Source organism: Macrobrachium nipponense, chromosome 1 (assembly GCF_015104395.2).
Source record: "Macrobrachium nipponense isolate FS-2020 chromosome 1, ASM1510439v2, whole genome shotgun sequence".
Taxonomy (NCBI): Eukaryota; Metazoa; Arthropoda; class Malacostraca; order Decapoda; family Palaemonidae; genus Macrobrachium; species Macrobrachium nipponense.
The window spans coordinates 187343738-187363790 of record NC_087200.1 but is presented as its reverse complement, the minus strand read 5'-3'; the positions used below and the strand labels follow the sequence as shown (position 1 = coordinate 187363790).

The window sequence follows — 20053 nt, the reverse complement described above, 5'->3', positions numbered from 1 at the left end:
CTAATGCAACATTCAAAATGAAGGTTATAAAGTTATTAAATTTTTTCAAATACATCCTTTTTATATACTGGGTTGGAGTTTCTTTTAAATATTCGATTTAAATATTAACCTAATATTATCAGGAATGTAACTATCCGGCAATTTAACGACGCCGTAACATTGCTTTTCCACAATTCCAGAATTTTAGCAACAATTTTAACCAAAGCTTCATTTATTTGCAACAATAATCTACCACGGCTCTCTCTTGCAGGCGTTGTGTCTTCTCGTGGGAATCATTTTCTTCTTCGTCTCCATTCACGCCGAAGAGACCGACTAAGATATTTGAAAGAGAGAGAGAGAGAGAGAGAGAGAGAGAGAGAGAGAGAGAGAGAGAGAGAGAGAGAGAGAGAGATTTATCAATCTGGGGAGAAGACAAAGGCAGCTTACGAAGAGACCCAGTGCTGAAGGCGAAGAGACAATGAGGGTGAGGTACCGCTGTTGCAACACAAGTTCTCAGACGAATCAAAAACCAAGCATCTTGTCTATACATAAAAAAGAAAGAAAAAAAAATTTGGCAGAAAAAAAAATTCATTTAACCGCAGAAAGTTCCGTCTACATACCAGTATACACAAATGTCATTTCGAATTCGACGACCACAGCTGTTCTGAATTTTATGGTATCAAAGTACCCAACTAAAATATTTGGAGATTAGTATACTTACTGTATACTTCTGAACAAAAGTGAATGTCTTCCTATTCCTGACATCATATTCAAAATATCTACGTAAGTGCACGGTGGGTTTGACTAGAATGCTGTCGTCACTCATGACCATACTCTCTCATCAGTAGTAGGTGTTCAGCAGTGAAATCCACCGGGGCGAGCCTAACCACCACCACCAACCCTCGAATGACGTCATATGCAAACATTGTCCAAACATAACCCTCATCAAATACGGCAACAAGCCGTGATCTCCCTCCCAAGCCGATGACGTCAGGGGCAACAAGAATAATCCCGGATCACAGAATACGTACGCGCCTTCAGTGTCCCCGTCAGTAGGACGATATGATGATTACTTAGTGGGTTCTTGAGAGAGAGAGAGAGAGAGAGAGAGAGAGAGAGAGAGAGAAGAGATCACTCTCGTGCCGGAAGGCGAATGGATGGCTGGAGTGTCAGTGGGTTGGCGTTTTCAGCCTCCAGCAACAATAGGTCAGCCTCGGCTCAGATGACGGCCACAATAGGTTCTGACACCTGCGGCCCAAGCCAGCCAATCACAGTCGTCTTGATCACCACTCTCGGCCAATCATTAACATAATCAATCAACAGGCCCCGCCCACCGCGCGTCCCTCCGGTATAAAGTGCCGAGGCAAAAGAAAACGGGTTTAGTTATTGTCGAACTGAGCTGGCGACGCCGAGAGAGTGTCGGTGGAGTGTGGGACGTGCTTTTACACAAGTGACTTTGATCTTGCCTTAGCGTGCTTTTGGTCGCCAAATGAGATACCGTAGCCAACTCTAAGGATCGTAAACGCTCGGAACTTTAACCCTGCCGCCCAACTACGAATGACCGACCGTCACTGAAATAAACCAAGGTAAGACACGTGGAAAACATTTTATTGTTTTCTTCTGCAATAGCGATGCTTCGTTCTGGGTCATTCATAAGGAAGCACGTACGTCACACCTAACTAATTCTTAATTAATTAAAAAGAAAATACTTTCTTCGTTTTCTGACCAGAAAATAATATATATTCGAATACTTGTACTATACGTCCGATCGAACGATAAAGGAACGTCATTTTAGACTACTTAAAAGATTAGACAACAGGATAAGTTTTAAAATATGATATAAACAAAATGAAGAGAAGACGAACGGCTACATAAAACCAATTGTCACAATGACCATTGCCCCCGAACAAATATGACAGAATTTAGCTCAGTATTAATAAAAAAAAAAAGTTTATAGGGCAAGTGCCGTTTGACTGAAGAATGTGGGCAAGGGGTGCATCTCAAAAGATATTCGTTGCCCAATGCTATCGAAACGATCAGCAGCGTTGCCTTCAAAACCTTTCTCTAATTACGGTCACCATCACTCTCTGCCACTTCGCAGATTGATTTTTCTTTTATTTCCTAAAAAGCCAACGAAGGAAAAGTATTAATCATCGAACAAACGGATATCGACGCCGAGAATCACTTCACCATATCAAATTTTGCAAATCTTATTTCTCTCTGGACAAATTAGGGAACAAATTAAAATAAATCTCTGGGAACGTTACTTACTTACCCCACAGGATAACTGAATTTATTTTTCTTTGGACAAATTAGGGAACAAATCAAAATAAATCTCTGGGAACGTCACTTACCCGCCTCACAGAATTGCTAAATTTATTTCTCTGGGGAACGTCCCTTACCCGAACCCCAGAATAAGTAAATTATTTCTCTTTGGACAAATTAGGGAACAAATTAAAATAAATCTCTGGGGACGTCACTTACCCGCCTCACAGAATAACTAAATTTATTTGAAAAAATCGGCAAGAAATGAAACAGCAATGTGCGGCAAATAATAGAGAACATAACTTTCAAATAAAAGAACCTGCCTCCGTAACAGTAACGGAACAATAACCCTCATTCACAGATGGACGCCAACATTATACGCAACACAAGCAATACGGACAATACGATATTAGCGCAAGCGGCAAGCAATGCAATTTTAAAGAAAGGAAACATTATGAAATGTGTTGTTTTTGCAAACAGTGCGCACACACATTTCCCGAGAAATCAACCAGTCTCTCCTGAATAGAGTAGTGAACTAATAACTGGAGGTTAGGCAACTGTAGTGAATATATATATATATATATATATATAGATATATATATATATATATATATATATATATATATATAATCTGAGAAAACATGCGTTAGTGTAGAAAAATAAATAAAGGAAAACAGAGCAGCAACAAGAGTATAAATACAAGCTACACCGCGTACTTTATACATACTAAACTTGAGTATAGTGTAATCAACTGTGCGTAAGTTAAGAAACACGAAAAATGGCGACGCCTAATGTCTCTTTCTTCCTGTGTCAACCCTCTGCACGCGCATTTTTGTCTCGAATATATTGTAAATACATTTTGGAATGAGAATATACCTATATATAAACTTCATACGTACATGGAAAGATATAAAGGCGTACAAACGTGCTTTTACGATATTTCATCACAGTACGTTCACTTATCTACCTCCTTCAGGGCCTTGAAAATATTATTTAAGTTTATTATTATTCATGTTTTCCATCCTTGCAAGAATGGCAGTTCAACATTCCTTTAGCGATCAAAGTACACTCTAAACTCAATTAATTAAAGGTTCAATGAGTTCGGCAATATATTGGAGGCCAAAGCCCACTGCCATTTTCACATTGATAAACGTTAATACGTACATCAAAGGCCTGGCTACAGGACGTTAGTATAAAAAAGAAAACTGTTGTTCCTCTCTAAAACATTCCAGTTTCTGGCGCGCGATTAAAAAGAGACGGCTGAGCAAAGGACTGGATCATTATGAACATTTTTAAGAATTTGTAGTTCGGGAGGTTGCAAACGCTAACGTGGAATGAGAATGAGTGCCAAGTCTTTGCCGGATGAGACGATTCGTCTTGACTTTTTTTTGTTTTCATGGTGGAGACATTGTCTAAATGCAGCTCTGTCAGTGCAAGAACGGTTTGTGTTCAGTGACATCGGAAAAACAGAGAAAGGTAGAGATTTCCACATTTTTTACGTTGAGTCAAATGACCTTTCAGGACAAAGTCAAATGACCTTTAAAGTCAAAAGACCTTTAAACATCAAATGATCTTTCAGGAAAAAAAGTCCAATGACCTTCAAGCACAAGTAGATATTGAAATATATCACGTCCCAATTATGAGTGAAGTTATTTAATACTATGGTCCGTTCAATTAAGGGCAGCAAACAGAATCATTCAGCAGTTCTTGAGAAAGAAGAGCAGGGAACAGTTATCCATGCTGCGGCAGTCATGAGGTCTTCTAACAATTCTCGGTTACTCTCAAAGAACTGAGAAAATTGGTTTCTATTAACCTAAAACTTATCGACAACACTTAATCCCTTCATTAATAATAATAATAATAATAATAATAATAATAATAATAATAATAATAATAATAATAATAATAAAGACAATTAATTGAACGCTTGAAGTGAGCGTCAAAGTAAATCAAAACCTTAGAGCTAAATCGGATCGTGATATATACTATATGTAAATATATATATACTATATGTAAATTAAAGATATATATATAATTATATATATATATATATATATATATATCTATATATATTTCAAAGGTCACGGTTAAACATAATATTAGTAGAAACATGATATTGGTATTTCATTTATTTTAAGCAAACAGTTTGCGGCTTCATACTGGAATAGATATTAATATTTTTTACCAGAGCTGAAAAAAGGTGTATGCAATTACTTTATATATATATATATATATATATATATCTATATAATATATATATATATAGATACATATAATAATCTAAATAATAATGTAACTTTTTTATATCCACAGCGTAGTAAATCTCTTGTCGTTTTCTGCATCGGACCGACGTTGAATAATCACTTATCAAATATAATAACCGTTAAGGTATAATTTATTCCCGAGGTCTAATGCAATCAATATTATTCAAATGATTTTGTGGATTTTATTTATACATATATGTACATATATGTATGTATGTGTATATACATACGTATGTATATATAATATATAGTGATATAATATATATATAAATAATATATATATATATATATATATATATATATTATATATATATGCTACATAACATACACAGGTTGTCTTTACAAAAGCACGCGATCTTTTAATATGGGTTTCATTATATTACTAACTAACTAACTAACTAATATATATATATATATATATATATATATTATATATATAATATATATATATATATATATATATATATATTGCGTAAGTCCACCTTTGGATGCCTCCATCTTGTCTTTCCCTGCTTCGACAAACCTCAACAGAAAGGGGTATGAAAGTTAAATTGGAAGCTTAACATGCCGGGTAGTCAGTCAGGTCACCAATGCATTATGCGGAGCGCAGATTCGTTTTCAAAATTATCCCAGCAGACAGAGGAGAAACTACAGAATCCTGGCAGGGGCAGAGCCTGGTGAATCATGGGCTGACTGAGGGAAATATTTTTTAAAATTTTACTGAAATGAACACTTTATATGAAATAAAATAGTTCTGTCTCTCGTCATTTTGAGAGAGAGAATGGATTGATTGCATGATATTTTTACGTTGCATGGAACCAGTGGTTATTCAGCAAAGGGACCAACGGCTTGACGTGACTTCCGAACCACGTCGAGAGTGAACTTCTATCACTAGAAATACACATCTCTGACCCCTCAGTGGAATGCACGAGAATCGAACTCGCGGCCACCGAGGTGGCTGGCCAAGACCATACCAGTCTCGCCACTGAGGCGCTTAGAGAGAGAGAGAGAAAGAATTCATAATTAGAGTTTTGTTGACAACTTGTTAACACTGCAAATGTCCTGTTGCCATTACAGCGACCGAGTCACACGTCGTATCCAATCTACTCATTTGTGATTCGAGTCAGCGCAACGCGGTCACTTGCACTCTACGGATGGAACTCTTACGATTTCAAATTGCAATTTCTCCCATTGATCAAATTCACCCGTGATGAAGGGAAAACATTTCCCTTTACAGTTATTGGAGATTAGTATCTTCGAAGGTAATTATACAGGTTCCAATATTTTGACGGTGTACTTTGAATTTAGTGTATTCTGCTTAAATATTCTTGCTACTTAAAATCATTCGCGACAACGCACTACTTTCCGGGAGAATGCTTTGTGGGAAACCTCAGTTATTTGGTTATATTACTGTAAATTAACATTTAAAGAGGATTATGCTGAAGATACATTGTACTCCTTGAAAACTGCCTGGAATGAGTTTTTTTTTTTTTTTAAGGACACGCGGATAACAAGGTCAATAATAATAATAATTTTTTAATTGGAAGCCAAGGTAACTCCAATTGTTGTAATGTTGTGACAAAGATAACATTTACTTAATATTTGGATGAATCTACATTTTGAAAGTGATAATGGTAATTTGAATTTGAAAATTTATTGAAAGATTCCCTTAGAGGCATTATAATCTAAACTTTTATGTAAGTTATGAAACCAGGTTTTTTTTATAAACCAGTTGCAGGTTTTGACGTTTTTCAGTTAAGTGGTCTTTACCATCATAATGAACATCAGAAAAAACTGACAAAATTGATTAGCATTTCAGGGTGGTCTTATCGTCACATTCATACGCATAATTCCAACAAATTTAAATGTAAGAAATATAACATTGCCCTGCTCTGTACTTTATGTACCAATCTATAAGTGGCCAATGAATTCCCTCCTATCATATCCATAATTCTTGTGAATTAAAGCGAGAACCATTTTTCCCACCAATGGACAAACAATATTCACTCATAACTCGTCACAGTGATTCCCACCATTCGCGCATTTCTTATGATTAAATGTCTTTGTACTTATCGACCAAAGCTGGACTTCCGCTCGTGGTTCTACTTTTTCATGATTTGTTCCAGCGGTTTTACGCGTGCGATGGCACTATTTCAAACTATTCTCTCTCAATGTAATCTGTAGCCAGAAATCCAAGATATCCTCCTCCTCCTCCTCTTCTTCTTCTTCCCTATCTCGTTCTTTCCCTTTCTGTCTATCCAGTATAGCAGTTCTTTAAAACAACTGAAGGAGATTCCGAGTGAGCTAAAGCTTCTTAGAGCATTTTCAACACAGCCCTAGATTCCATTACCACAGCATCTTCTGCTTCTACTGCGGGGTTCTTACCTGTCAACGTCAAAGTTGTAATCATAACCCGAAGTCCAGCAAAGTGAACCAAAGTTTAGAGCCGAACCTAACAGGTTTACATAACCTGAATATGCTGTTTTAGGAGGCTGTGGCCATACATCTTAGAGCGCCATTTCAGCGCCAGAAATACATTTTTGTCAACATTCCAAATAGTATGAAGGATGAGTGATGCATTGATTCCTCACCGCAATCTAAAGTCTTTATAAAAACACATTTCATAGTTTGAAAATTTATTATGAGACATACACACACACACACACACACACACACACACACACACACACACACACATATATATATATATATATATATATATATAATATAAAGTTCTTTGAGTTTTCTGCAAAACACATTCAACAAAATATTTATTTAGTTCGTTTTATTTTAATTTCTCAGATATGCCTAACTATAATTCTCGCAAAAACTTGGAACCCTACGTAGGAGATCACCTATAATTGGTAAAATACGTACAGTTTGATTGATTAACAATCAAAAGGTATTTACCATATAAATAATGTATTTTTACCATATATTATATATATATATATATATATATATATATATATATATTATTAATATATATATATCATACATAATATCATGTATCATCTATTATTTCGCAAAAAATTAAGACAAGCTGACTACAATAACACTGTACTTGCCATGAATGAATTACATTTCTTCCATGATCATCATGAGGATACCTAACCCAGTTTCAATTCCCAATACGCTATAAAAAATCAAATGGATTATATTATGCTGAATATTATATTTATAGATTTCAATGAAGAAGAAAAATATCAATGATGTCGCATGAGAACTGACGACGGGTTTCCTTTCATATCTTGGCCAATATAACTTTCGTAAAGCAACATCATAAAAAACAAGGCGTCATCCGACCTCCATCTTACTCGGTGCGCATGCTGAAATCGACGGTCAAATAGCGTGTTGTTTCTCCAAAGAAAATTAAAATAATTACGCTTTATTTCAATACAGATAATTGTACTGCACTGTTTAACATGAACATTATTTATTCATTTACATTTTCATTCTAATAAAGAAACCATAAATATCCGAGCCTATAATTACTGCATCTTTAACTCGACGCGTAACACCTTTTTAGACCTTTTCAGGCTCTTCCGTTAGGTCTTTCCTAACCCCCAATAAGAACAACAGCAGCAAGACCAACAACAACAAAGTAGTTTGCAGTCTTACTCCTCGAGTAAGCGAAAATTTTACTAAAATATGATGTGACAATACTTTGAAATTATCAAATATCAAAACGATATACTAGAAAGTCTGAGAAGGCATTTCTAATAGTGCCCGAAAATGAGAACGCAAGGAATATTCCCATGAAACTGAAACAAAAAACAAATAAAAAAAACATACTTCTTGAGTGTTGGAATAAAATCTTAAAAAAATAAATAAATAATGGCTACCTATTTAAGGCTTAGCTGGGAAGTAAGAAACAAGCATTATTATTTGTAAGATGAAGCAACAACGGGTATGCAAGAGTCGCCGTCCAACATTCTTCATCTTCATATAACCACATTTCGGGTAAACGCAACAACTCATATTAAGCTCATTTTAATGGACCTATAATTCACATGAAAAGAAAGAGAGAGAGAGAGAGAGAGAGAGAGAGAGAGAGAGAGAGAGAGAGAGTGAGAGAGAGAGAGAGAGAGTGAGTTACCTTTGCACTTTTTTTTCTAAGCAAACTAAGCATTCTGTTCGAGTAAATATTCGTGCTATATGTTTTAAATGAATCCTTCGTCCTGAGTGCTCAAAAGGAAATTGATCACCGCTCTTAGATAGAAAGCACTTGCACATCAGTCTTCCCAGTCTCCTGGATTTCCTGGACTGGTTGGTCGTCTGTATGGCCACAGGCAGAGACTGCGGAGGGGGGCTTCCAGGTCACATTCCCTGGATCATCAGACCTCTCTCTCTCCAAGTATTAAACCTGTCAAAAAGTGTTTCAGTGACAACAATCTCTTAAATAAAAGTAATCAATACAAAATGAACATGATGCCACATTTCATAAGTTTATTTATGTTATGTGAAGTGAACCTGTTCACATCTAATAAAATGAATTGAATGTTTACATCGCATCATGATACTTGTATAATACGTATATTAAAAAAACAATGCAACAAAGACGAAGCCAATTTGCCCTCCCTGATTAATCTACCGACAACACTGCAACGTTGATAAAATAGGGCCATCGATGGCAACATTCATTTGCAGTGAGGAAAATAAAGAGCACTGAAATATTTTGCGCCTGAGGGAGAAAGCGTGTCCGATTTCCTTTTCAGTGAGGTGTAGTTTTGCAGGCGAATCCCTCATCGTCACTGCAGAACAGCGGTGCTTCATCTTGAGTCAAACAGGTTTTCAGGCGTCTCTCTCACTTCAGATCTCAAGCGGAACTGCCTTCTTTTGAAATTTGTGACGTGAACTTGTACCGCGGGCCTAGCGAAGGGCATTACGGGCAAAAGTAGCCAGAACGGATAATGCATTGTCAACCAAATGAAAAATTACCTCAGCAAGTAAAAGCATAATAATAAAATAATAATAATAATAATAATAATAATAATAATAATATGCTGGAAAACAGACCTTTCAAAACATGTTTATTAAAAATAATGGCAGAATTCACAGAATTGATTTTATACAAAATTCTCTCAATTCTCCTAATGATTTCTTTCTGGCACGCTGGTATTATAAAGCAGCTGTCCCAATATTCATCGTGCTGTAGGTCGTCAACGGAATTTCGGGCGGTGTTATCATAGGCAAACTCGTTATCAGGGACAGGCTGGGGTCGTCAACAGGTATACAATATTGGACAGCTGCTTTATAATACCAGCGTGCCAAAGAATTTTGTATAAAATCAATTCTTGTGAATTCTGCCATTATTTTTAAAATAATAATAATAATAATAATAATAATAATAATAATAATAAAATAATAATAATAATAATAATAATAAACAGTAAAAATTGCGCAGAATAAGTACCCTGTACATCATATAATCAAGGCCACAGAAAATAGATCTATTTTCCGGTTGCATGAGCAGCAGCCAATGAAACTTTAACCACGGCCTGTAGGCTAAATATAACCTTATATAAATTAAAAAAAACTACTGAGGCTAGAGGGATGTAATTTGGTATGTTTGATGATTGAAGGGTAGCTGATCAACTTAGCAATTTACAACCCTCTAGCCTCAATAGTTTTTTAAAGGTCTGAGGGCAGACAGAAAAGGAGCGGGGAGTAAATAGTTTTCCTTTCAGAAAACTAAAACGGGATACACCTTCACTCCACGGGAGGCTACAGACCGGCCCCTTGAAGAAAAGATATCAAGAGTCGGGGGAAAACAGAAATACGAGGGAGTTCCAAAGCTTAGCAGCAGAATGACGAGGAATGACGTACGCCACTGCTATCATTCTCACTGGATGCGTTACACGTTGCTAAGTAGAATGAGCGCCATATTAGCTCGAACATCGCCAGTGAAGCATAATCGCCATTTGTCAGGGCTCTATGTTCCCTTCGTGATCATCCTTTTAATTCAAGAGATGCCATTCCTCTCCCAAAACAAAATCCATTTATGAATTAATCTACCCTTACCAAGTTCTGGATCGTTGAGATTTACAACAAGATCATATCACAAAGCACGCTAAAAGACCTTAAAAGACCTTAGGAGATTGCAGACTTCGGCTGACAAAGGTTGGGGATGGTCCTCGAAGCATCTTGACCAGAAAAAGACACCGGTTTCCACGGATTGTTCGAAGCACAAACTTACGATCCTGGCTTTATCTTGCTTCTACACAATTGTAATAGTAACAGAGAAAACGTATCAGGTCACCCGACCTTTCTTTGACTGAGACACTGCCCCTGTTCAGTAGAAAGACCTTCTAGAAAGATTATAGATTATAATAACAATAATAATATTCATACTTAGAATAAAACAGAAACAAACAACACTCCAATGAAATAATGAACGAAGGAATGAATGAATATATAAGTAAATAAATACAAATAATGAATTAGGATTTTTTCAACTAATGCCCTCAGAGCGTTGATAACAACAAATACACAAGGCAAATTTGACAACAGCAAATTTCCTAGTGATGTAACTTTAGTCCATACCATCAATCTCTCTCTCTCTCTAAGTTACAGGCAGATAGCGAAACCAGGTATTGCACGAACTACCTGAAATCTCAGGCAGATAGTAAAATGCAATTACGGACGTTTGGTACACAACACCCCCCTCCCCACCAACAGGGCTAGAACTAAACACGGCGAACCAATAGTATAGGTGAGTTACTGTTTCGCTTTATTAAGTAGCAGAATTTCGGTATCTGCCTGATTTTTCACGCTGATCTTTCACGCAGATCGTGAAATGCATGGTTTTTAATAGGTATATATATATATATATATATATATATATATATATATATCTATATATATATATATATATATATATATATGGTTTGTAAGGATTGGCGACAAAGGACAGGAGATTCAGGTTTCAGCAAGTCTTCAGAAGTGTCGCTACTACATATACTAGTAGATTCACATCAACTGTGCATCTGCGCATCTGATGTCTAGGCCAGTCCCTTACGACGCTGATTGGCTGTTGATAAGCCAGTCGCAGGGCTGGGAACTCTCAGGCTTTCTCGAGGGTTCACAATAAGGTAGGTGTAGTTCCAACCTCACCATGAAGGGATACGTCCTTTCAAAAGTATCCCTCAGGAGAGGTGGGAGGACATACTAGTTTCCCTGCTATGAACCCTCGAGAGAGACTGAGAGTTTCCAAATTCCAGCCCTGTGATTGGCTTATCAACAGTTAATCAGGAGCGTCGCAAGGGACTGGCTTAGACGTCAGATGCACGGTTGATGTGAATCTACTATGGCCGCAGTACTGAATCGACTGGTTTCAGTAGGAATTGCGCGAACCATGGCCCTTGCAAATACCAAAAAAAAAGTACATCGCAGTAAAAAAAAAATACTGCTATCGTGTACGACTTACAGCCCTTGACACAGACGAGATATAATAGGTCATTCACCATATAAACGTAGATATCTTACAAAAAATGAATGAAGGGTAAAATCATCCTCCAACAAACGAGAACTTGACATTAGCGTTGAGTGATCTATGCCAAGTTGCTGATTCTCTAACATGAATCTGAAAGACGTAAGTTATATAGGAATAGTTCTGCCATCATATGCGTCATGTAAATGACACCTTTTAGTGAATACACGTCAGAATGTTTTGGGTTACTCATATGAGAGACAGCCCGTGCTAGCACAAGACCAGCTTCAGCGATCAACAAAAACAAAGAAAATAAAACTGTAAGATTTGAAAACTTGCAATAACAATGAAACAACATCGGGGTAACCCCCGGTAAGATGCTTGAGACAGCGTCCACCCTATAGTGGAACGTGACGTAGATACACACGTCAACACCGCATCACACGGTGGCTGCTGATAAAGTCACAGGAAAAAAAAAAGTCTCAATTTTGACTAGGAAATAAAGTCACAAGAACAACAACAAGGCACAATGAAAAAAAAGTCTCAATTTTGACTAGGAAATAAAGTCACAAGAACAACTTTACAATTTTGATAAGAAATAAAGTCACAAGAACAACTTCACAATTTTGGCTAGGAAAAAAAAACGGTACATGAAAACGGTATAAAAAAGTGTCACAATTTCGCTAGGAAGAAAAAGGCACATGAAAAAGTCGCAATTTTGGCTTGGAAAAAAGGGCACATAAAACTTCACAATTTTGGCTAGGAAAAAAAGGAACATGAAAAAGTCACAATTTTGGCTAGGGAAAAAAGGGCACATGAAAACGTTCATTTTGGCTAAAGAAAAAATTTTGCTCCATGGAAAACCTCACAATTTTGGAACGGGGAAAAAATGAAACATGGAAAAAGTCACAATTTTGACTAAGGAAAAAATGCACATGATAAAAGTCACAATTTTGGCCAGGAAAAAAAGTTAACATGGAAATGGGCTTACAAACTTTGGCTAAGGAAAAAAAGGCAAAATGAAGTTAAAACAATTTTGGCTAAGGAAAAAAAGGCAATATTCATTTGATGGCTAGGGAATAGGGCACATGAAAAAAGTTCACATTTTGACTAGGAAAAGGTCAACTGGGTGGCAATTAAAAGTAATAAAACAGAAAAATACTTTAGATTTCCTTAGGAAATAAGGGAGTTGACCCCAAGGGTCTTTGGGGGTCGTTATACTTTGGGACTAATAATTTCTTGGAAAAATCATTCTTTATATTTAAGGTGGTTCATGGTTTTACTTGTCAATCACAAAAGCTTGTACTAAACACCCCGCAACGGTGGATACACATGCCGGGTGTTTTATAAAACCCTTGGAGGTCACTATCTAGGAAAGAATAACGTGACTTTTTTCCAGTGACTATTTTTACCTGGATTCGATCCCACACATCACAAAGAGTCTGATTAAACTGGACGACATTTACTTCAACCTGTTCGTGAGATCAATGTGCGAACAGTTTCCGTCGTGTGTTGATGAATGGTGGCCGTGCTCTCATAAATACTCTTGCTCCTTAAATTGATAACATTGTATAGTTTAAAGTTAAGAAAATAATGAAACAAATAATTAAACATTCTTCAGATCACCTGAAAATCAGCCATGTCTGTTTCGAAAGTTCCCTCCAAGAACAATGCACAATCGACAGGAACTGGTTCTCAACAGGAACCGAAGACCATGAAAGAATCTGTACGCTGGTGTTTTGTTTTATGTACAAGAAAGCTATCGAGACGGCTATTCGTCTGTCCGTCCGCACATCTCCTGTCCGCCCTCAGATCTTAAAAACTACTAAGGCTGGACAGCTGCAAATTGGTATGTTGATCGTCCACCCTCCAATCATCAAACATACCAAATTGCAGCCCTCTAGCCTCAGTAGTTTTGTTTTTTCAAATTTATTTAACGTTCAGGTTAGCAATGACCGTGCATCTGGAACTGATACAGGTGACAACACAGGGTACCAAGGGGCAGTGAATGGAAGTTTCATGGGTCGTGGCTGGGAGTTTCATGGGGCGTGACTCCGGTGCCTATTTTACTTGCTATACTAGATCACTAACAAAAAACTATTAGTCTGGAGTCTAGAAAGGCTCTAACACTTCAGAAAAAAAAATAAGAAAAAAAACCTTCGCCTGTAAAGCCTTTAAACAGTTTTGATTCAGTGAATCAATTAGTTCTTATTAATTAGTTCTTATTAATTATCAAGAGTCATGGCTCGATGCCCCCAACCTCTTTACATTTCAGTCAATGAGTTTTATTAATTCTATATAAAATACAACACCCAATATACAAACATACATACATTTATACACACACATAAATAAAATATATATATTTATATATATATTATATATATATATATATATATATATATATATATATATATATATATATAATATATATATAGTGTGTGTGTGTGTGTAGTGGAATATGAGTGCATATTTTCATTCTTTCATAATCTTGGGTGTTGTATATTCTATTTTATCATAAAAGTAATAAAAATCGGCATGACTACTAAATGCTCACTGACTCTTTGAAATGTAATGAGGGCGAGGGCGCTGAGCCGTGACCGATAATATAAACTGATTGATTCACTGAATTAAAAACTATTAACTCGCTTTACAGACGTGAGAGATTTTTTTGGAGTATGTGTATAGCGTTTCTAGACCGCCAGATTAATGGATTGTTAGCGATTACTGTGTGCTGTATTTGCAGACTATTAGTGTGTGTGTGTGTGTGTGATGGAAGTTTGCACGCAGTTAGTAGATCTGGCGATAACGCGAGATGAACCACCATAAAAAGTTTGCAAAGATGAGGCGACTAACATTGCAAAGCGATGACAAAAAAAAATTATCATTTAAGTACATTGTAATGAATAAAATTATAAAATACATCGACACCAAAGCCTTACGGCGCCTTTTTCCTCTACTTAAATTAACTTTTTCGAGTATCGTCATATGTAAATATTTCAATAATGTGACTATAATTATCATTATATTAATATACAAACAAATCCACAGTTATGTAAATATACATATATTAAATCTAAAAATACAAGGATAGCTTTAATGTAAACTCATGCTATTATGAGTGCCTTTAATAATAATAATAATAATAATAATTATTATTATTATTATTATTATTATTATTATTATTGAACATTATGAGGATTATGTAGCATTACACTTCATTCAACTCCATATAACAGTATTACTCAAACATGTTCCACCACCAATCTCTAAATGGCAATTTTGAAATACTTGAATTATCTCTCTCTCTCTCTCTCTCTCTCTCTATCTCTCTCTCGCTCTCTCTCTCTCTTCTCTCCTTTCATCTCCTTCTCTCTCGTCTCTCTCGTCTCCTCTCTCTCCTCTCTATAAGATATATATATATATCTATATATATATATATTATATATATATATATATATATATAATATAATATATATCTATAACATATATAAATATATATATATATATATATATATATATATATATATATATATTATATATATATATATACACATACACGCATATGTACTGTGAAAGCGGCAGGCAGAGAGAAGTTGAAGAAACATTAAATGAGTATATAAATGAATTGCCACGGTAATACAAGGAATGCAGAATAGTGTTCCATTTGGCGTGAAACTCTGGAATAGTGAAATAACTTGGCCTAGGAGTTATATAGTTCTCAGGGCAAGACACCCTCAGTTTATAACAACGGACCATCGTCGCACTGTTAATTTCTTAATGAGATTGTTGACCTAATGTCTAATACACGAATGCTTCGCAGGCATTAATATTCCAAGAGCTCTCATACGTCACTTATTGACTAATCGATTAACTTGATTATATCTGGTATCAAATAAAGTCGAGGACAATGACGCCCCTGGTACTAATTCTTTTCTCTCTTCATTACAGGGACCATGATCATGGAGACACTTCGGGGATTGAACGCCAGTTCGAGTCCCCACACATCCCCTACCAAGAGGACATTCGACGTCGCATTCCTCACAGGGGCACGAGATAGCCACGCCCTCGAGTCGTCGAGCGATATCACCAGCTCTACTTCCCCAGCTAAAGTCAGTCGCATAGGGACGCTCAAAACCTCGTCGTCCTCCTCTTCTTCTTCCTCGTCAGCGTCGTCGTCATCGTCGATGCTGTCCTCGGTTTCTTTGTCCCTCACAACGTCCTCCCCGTCACCCACGAGACCCAGCCACTCCCCCCCTTCCAGAGACGACGTCACACCAGGCAGCGCTTTCACCAAAGTGACCCGGACCCAGGGGTCGTCACCTCCAAACTTCACATCAGCGACGTCCTCCTCCTCTTCCTCCTCCTCTACTCTCGATGCCCTCAGCAGTACCTGGCCTCCTGTCTCTGCCTCCTTCAGCGCCGTCAGTACATTACTCAACAGTGGGAAATCGCTGGCGCCCCTGCTGGCGGCACCTGGATTCATACCTCCAGGTTTGGCCCCGTTTCTGCCGCAAGCGGCACCAGACCGCCTGAACAACAACCTGGTGGAGGAATACCTCAAATCACAACACCAGCTGCTTGAGTCCAAACCTTCGGCAGACCTATCGGCCAGTGAAGCCCTCTCCCGGCTGAGGTCATCCATGTACCCAGCAGACCCCTACAAGCTACCCTTCTCGTCCCTGGCCTACCCTCTCAGCAGTCCTCCTTCCACTGACACCTCCAAATTAGCCTCTGCAGCCGCAGCCGCGGCGGCGGCGGCGGCAGCGGCGACCACGCCCTTCCTGCCGCAACCGTCCGTCTCGGCTCTCATGCCGCCTTCCTTCACCACGCTGGCTCTGTCGACGCAAAACGTCTGCGCCAAATGCAACATCTCGTTCCGCATGACGTCGGACCTGGTGTACCACATGCGGTCGCAGCACAAGAGGGAGCCAGACCCCTACAAGAAGCGACGCGACGAGAAACTGAAGTGTCCCATCTGCGGGGAGACCTTCCGGGAGAGGCACCACCTGACGCGACACATGAGCGCCCACCAGGACAGAGACGAAGATGAATCGAAATAAACATTTCGGCAGAAAACGGAACCCGATAAGGTCGTCCTCTCCACTCCTATACATATAACCTCCGTCCCAGACTCACCCAGCTGCGTTTGACGTTAAACCTTTTGTCTTCAGTTACCCAGGAAATTCCGACCTGAATACACTTTCATCGACTCAAAAGAATGGCGTTATTCTTCTCAACCGAGTTATCTCGTAAATTAATCTGAAACACACATCTCCGCTGCTTCACGGTATATAAGTTACTTTTTACCTAAAACATCCTAGTAAGCTAATCAAAGCTTGCTTTGGAAATGAAATCCCCACTAAATCTTGCTGTATTTTTCACCGAATATCACAACAATAACAAAAAAAAGACCCTAAACCGTTGTGGAGCTCCATCTCGAACAGAACCCGTTTTAAGAATAGGACAAACATCAACTTCAGTTTCCCGTTCTGTTATTTTGTTTTCTGGAAACGATTCACGAAACGTCAGAAAAATGAAGTCCTGTGCCAAAGGTGACAAAATAGTGATAATGCGATAACTGTACAGGAATGGATTTCGCAGATGCATAATTACGTATTCCTTTCACAAAACAAATCAAAAGGTCGCTGCTATGTGTGTGTGCGCGCGCGTCAGAGAGAGAGAGAGAGAGAGAGAGAGAGAGAGAGAGAGAGAGAGATTTGTTCTTACTGAACAGTGCGCGATCAATGATGTACAAAGGTGTAACAAAAAGTGTATCAACAGACCCAGGAGAGATAAGGAAACCAAACACCAAACAGAGCAACTGAAGGCCAACATGCTGCAGTTACTTACACTGTGTTTACATAGTTGGACCAGTGAACATTTCAGCCTAAAGGAACCCACTGATAAACCTGGAATCCGAAGCATCCACCTTCTGGGAATTTTTTTCGCGTCGACCTTTTATAGTAGAATCAAACGGATACATTATGACACTGGAAAACGAAGGATCGTAGCAGATCGGAGCCTGTCATGATCCAGTGAACATCTGTTACTTAAGACAGAAAGCCCAATATACCAAAGGACCTTAATCTTAAGAATGAACCCTTTTCCTTTTTATCGCTAGAGCTTCTTGGAGATAGACTTGTATATACCGTAGATCTCGTTACATTATGTAAATACGGAAAAGATTCATTTCCTTTTATTATATTTCCATTTGTTTATTTCATCTCATCTAGTCTTGTCGAGCAGTGCGGTCTGGCAAGCGCTCCTTTCACTGGCTGGATTCGATGTGTGTGGGTATGAACTCTCAAGGGCTCTCTTTGCCAACAATCTAAATGGTAAATTCATCCAGACAATGCACATTAATAAGCACACACACACTCACACATTAGTAAATTCCACACACAAGACACACTACTGCACTAACGAATCTCAGTCGATGGAAAGAGCTCGCTTGCAAAAATCGGACCTTTGCCTGTCAGTGCAATAAGAGTGTAAATACAAGTTATGTCTTTTAAATTTTATGTAGCATTAGGTGCATGTTGGTGTGAGATTTTTAAGGAGTGCTGGTAGGCTTCGTTTACGAATTTCCTCTAAGCCATTAGACGAAGAAATGACGTCACTCGCCCCCGAGACAGTGACGTCATCTTCCGTCAAAGTGGCACCACCTTTACGTCCACCGGCGTCCTATGAGTTGCTGACATCTGACGTATTAGCACCTCATAGTACCAGTAGCGACGTCATAATACCCTGACGCAATACACTTCACACTTAAAGAGACAATTACACCGATTCTGAAGACAAGACATTAGTAATGACATACTTCTGACGGAAAGACATCGATAACTTAATGACGACAACTCTGACATCCGAGGATTAGCACGCCAAGACATAGACACTGACAACTTCAAGCGTCAAGACATGAGTAATGTAACCACTCAAAATGACATCATCCTGACGATAAGACAATAACGCTAATATCGAGCTGACTTCACACCACAAGTAACGACATATAGGTCTGACATCACGGCACAGGTACAGACATTTCATGAAGCAATGCTGACGTCAGGATAGTCCAAACCATGAAGGCGGTGGTTCTCAAACTGTTTTTTTGGACTATGCAATCTTTCGAAAATTGTCTGGCTCAAAAGGCGCATTCCAAATAATATGCATATAACACTAACAATCCTCGGTCACATTCTCCCTCCCCCGCCACCTTGAAACTTTGAAATTCTCCCCCAGGGGGGGGGGAATTCCCCCCCTGGCTGAGAACCTCTGCATTAACACCAGAAAGACGAACGCCCCTCACTCTCAGCATAACGCTATGCACTACTGGAATCATTCCAATCAAATTTTTATGTGAATAAAAATAAAAATGAAACAATCTCTTTCTTTACCCCAATTCACCGTCAGTGTCAAAATGAAATATTGGCTGAATTTTAAAATCTTACGAGTTCTAGGGCCATCATATAGGAACGCTCTTATGGGCCAATTGTATCAAATATTTAAGTTTGCAGGAATGATGCTAACAAAGAAAATGAGTAAAAACACACATACAGCTATAAATTATATATATAATATATATATATATATATATATATATGTGTGTGTGTGTGTATATATAATATATATATATGTATATATATATATATAATATAATATATATATATATATATATATTATATATATACTATATCTATATATATATATATATATATATATACCGTTATATATATACATATCTATATATATATATATATACATATATATTATATATATATATATATAAATATATACATATATTATATGTAACGCATCTATGTAATACATATCTACATGCACACACACATATGTGCGTGTGCATAATTCAAACTTAGAAAAGATGGATTATGGCCAGAAGCATCATACTTTTACACTGTAAAACATACGGCAATGAAATAAATCCTTCGTTAAGAATTTCGCCGTCATATCTTTGGAAATAACACCGTGACCTGAGCAAGGTCTACGTAATGAGGGATATAGCATCTACCTTGGACATGAGTACAACAGTTCAGCCCATATTCGAACATATCATTCTTCTGCATTAAAAATTGCAAGAAATGAGACGCTTGCA

The 20053-nt window shown here is 37.6% G+C and overlaps 1 protein-coding gene across 1 annotated transcript in view; it reads left to right on the top strand.

Annotated features, from left to right (window-relative positions):
• LOC135219930 (PR domain zinc finger protein 8-like) overlaps positions 1 to 19260 on the top strand; it is a 23030-nt gene extending 3770 nt beyond the window's left edge. Inside the window, exons 2-3 of the mRNA XM_064257147.1 lie at positions 251 to 1565; positions 15892 to 19260. Of these exons, the coding sequence (XP_064113217.1) occupies positions 15897 to 17003 (1107 nt within the window). The 5' untranslated portion in view covers positions 251 to 1565; positions 15892 to 15896 and the 3' untranslated portion in view covers positions 17004 to 19260. The remainder of the gene's footprint in view (positions 1 to 250; positions 1566 to 15891) is intronic.
• Positions 19261 to 20053: the final 793 nt, after the last annotated feature.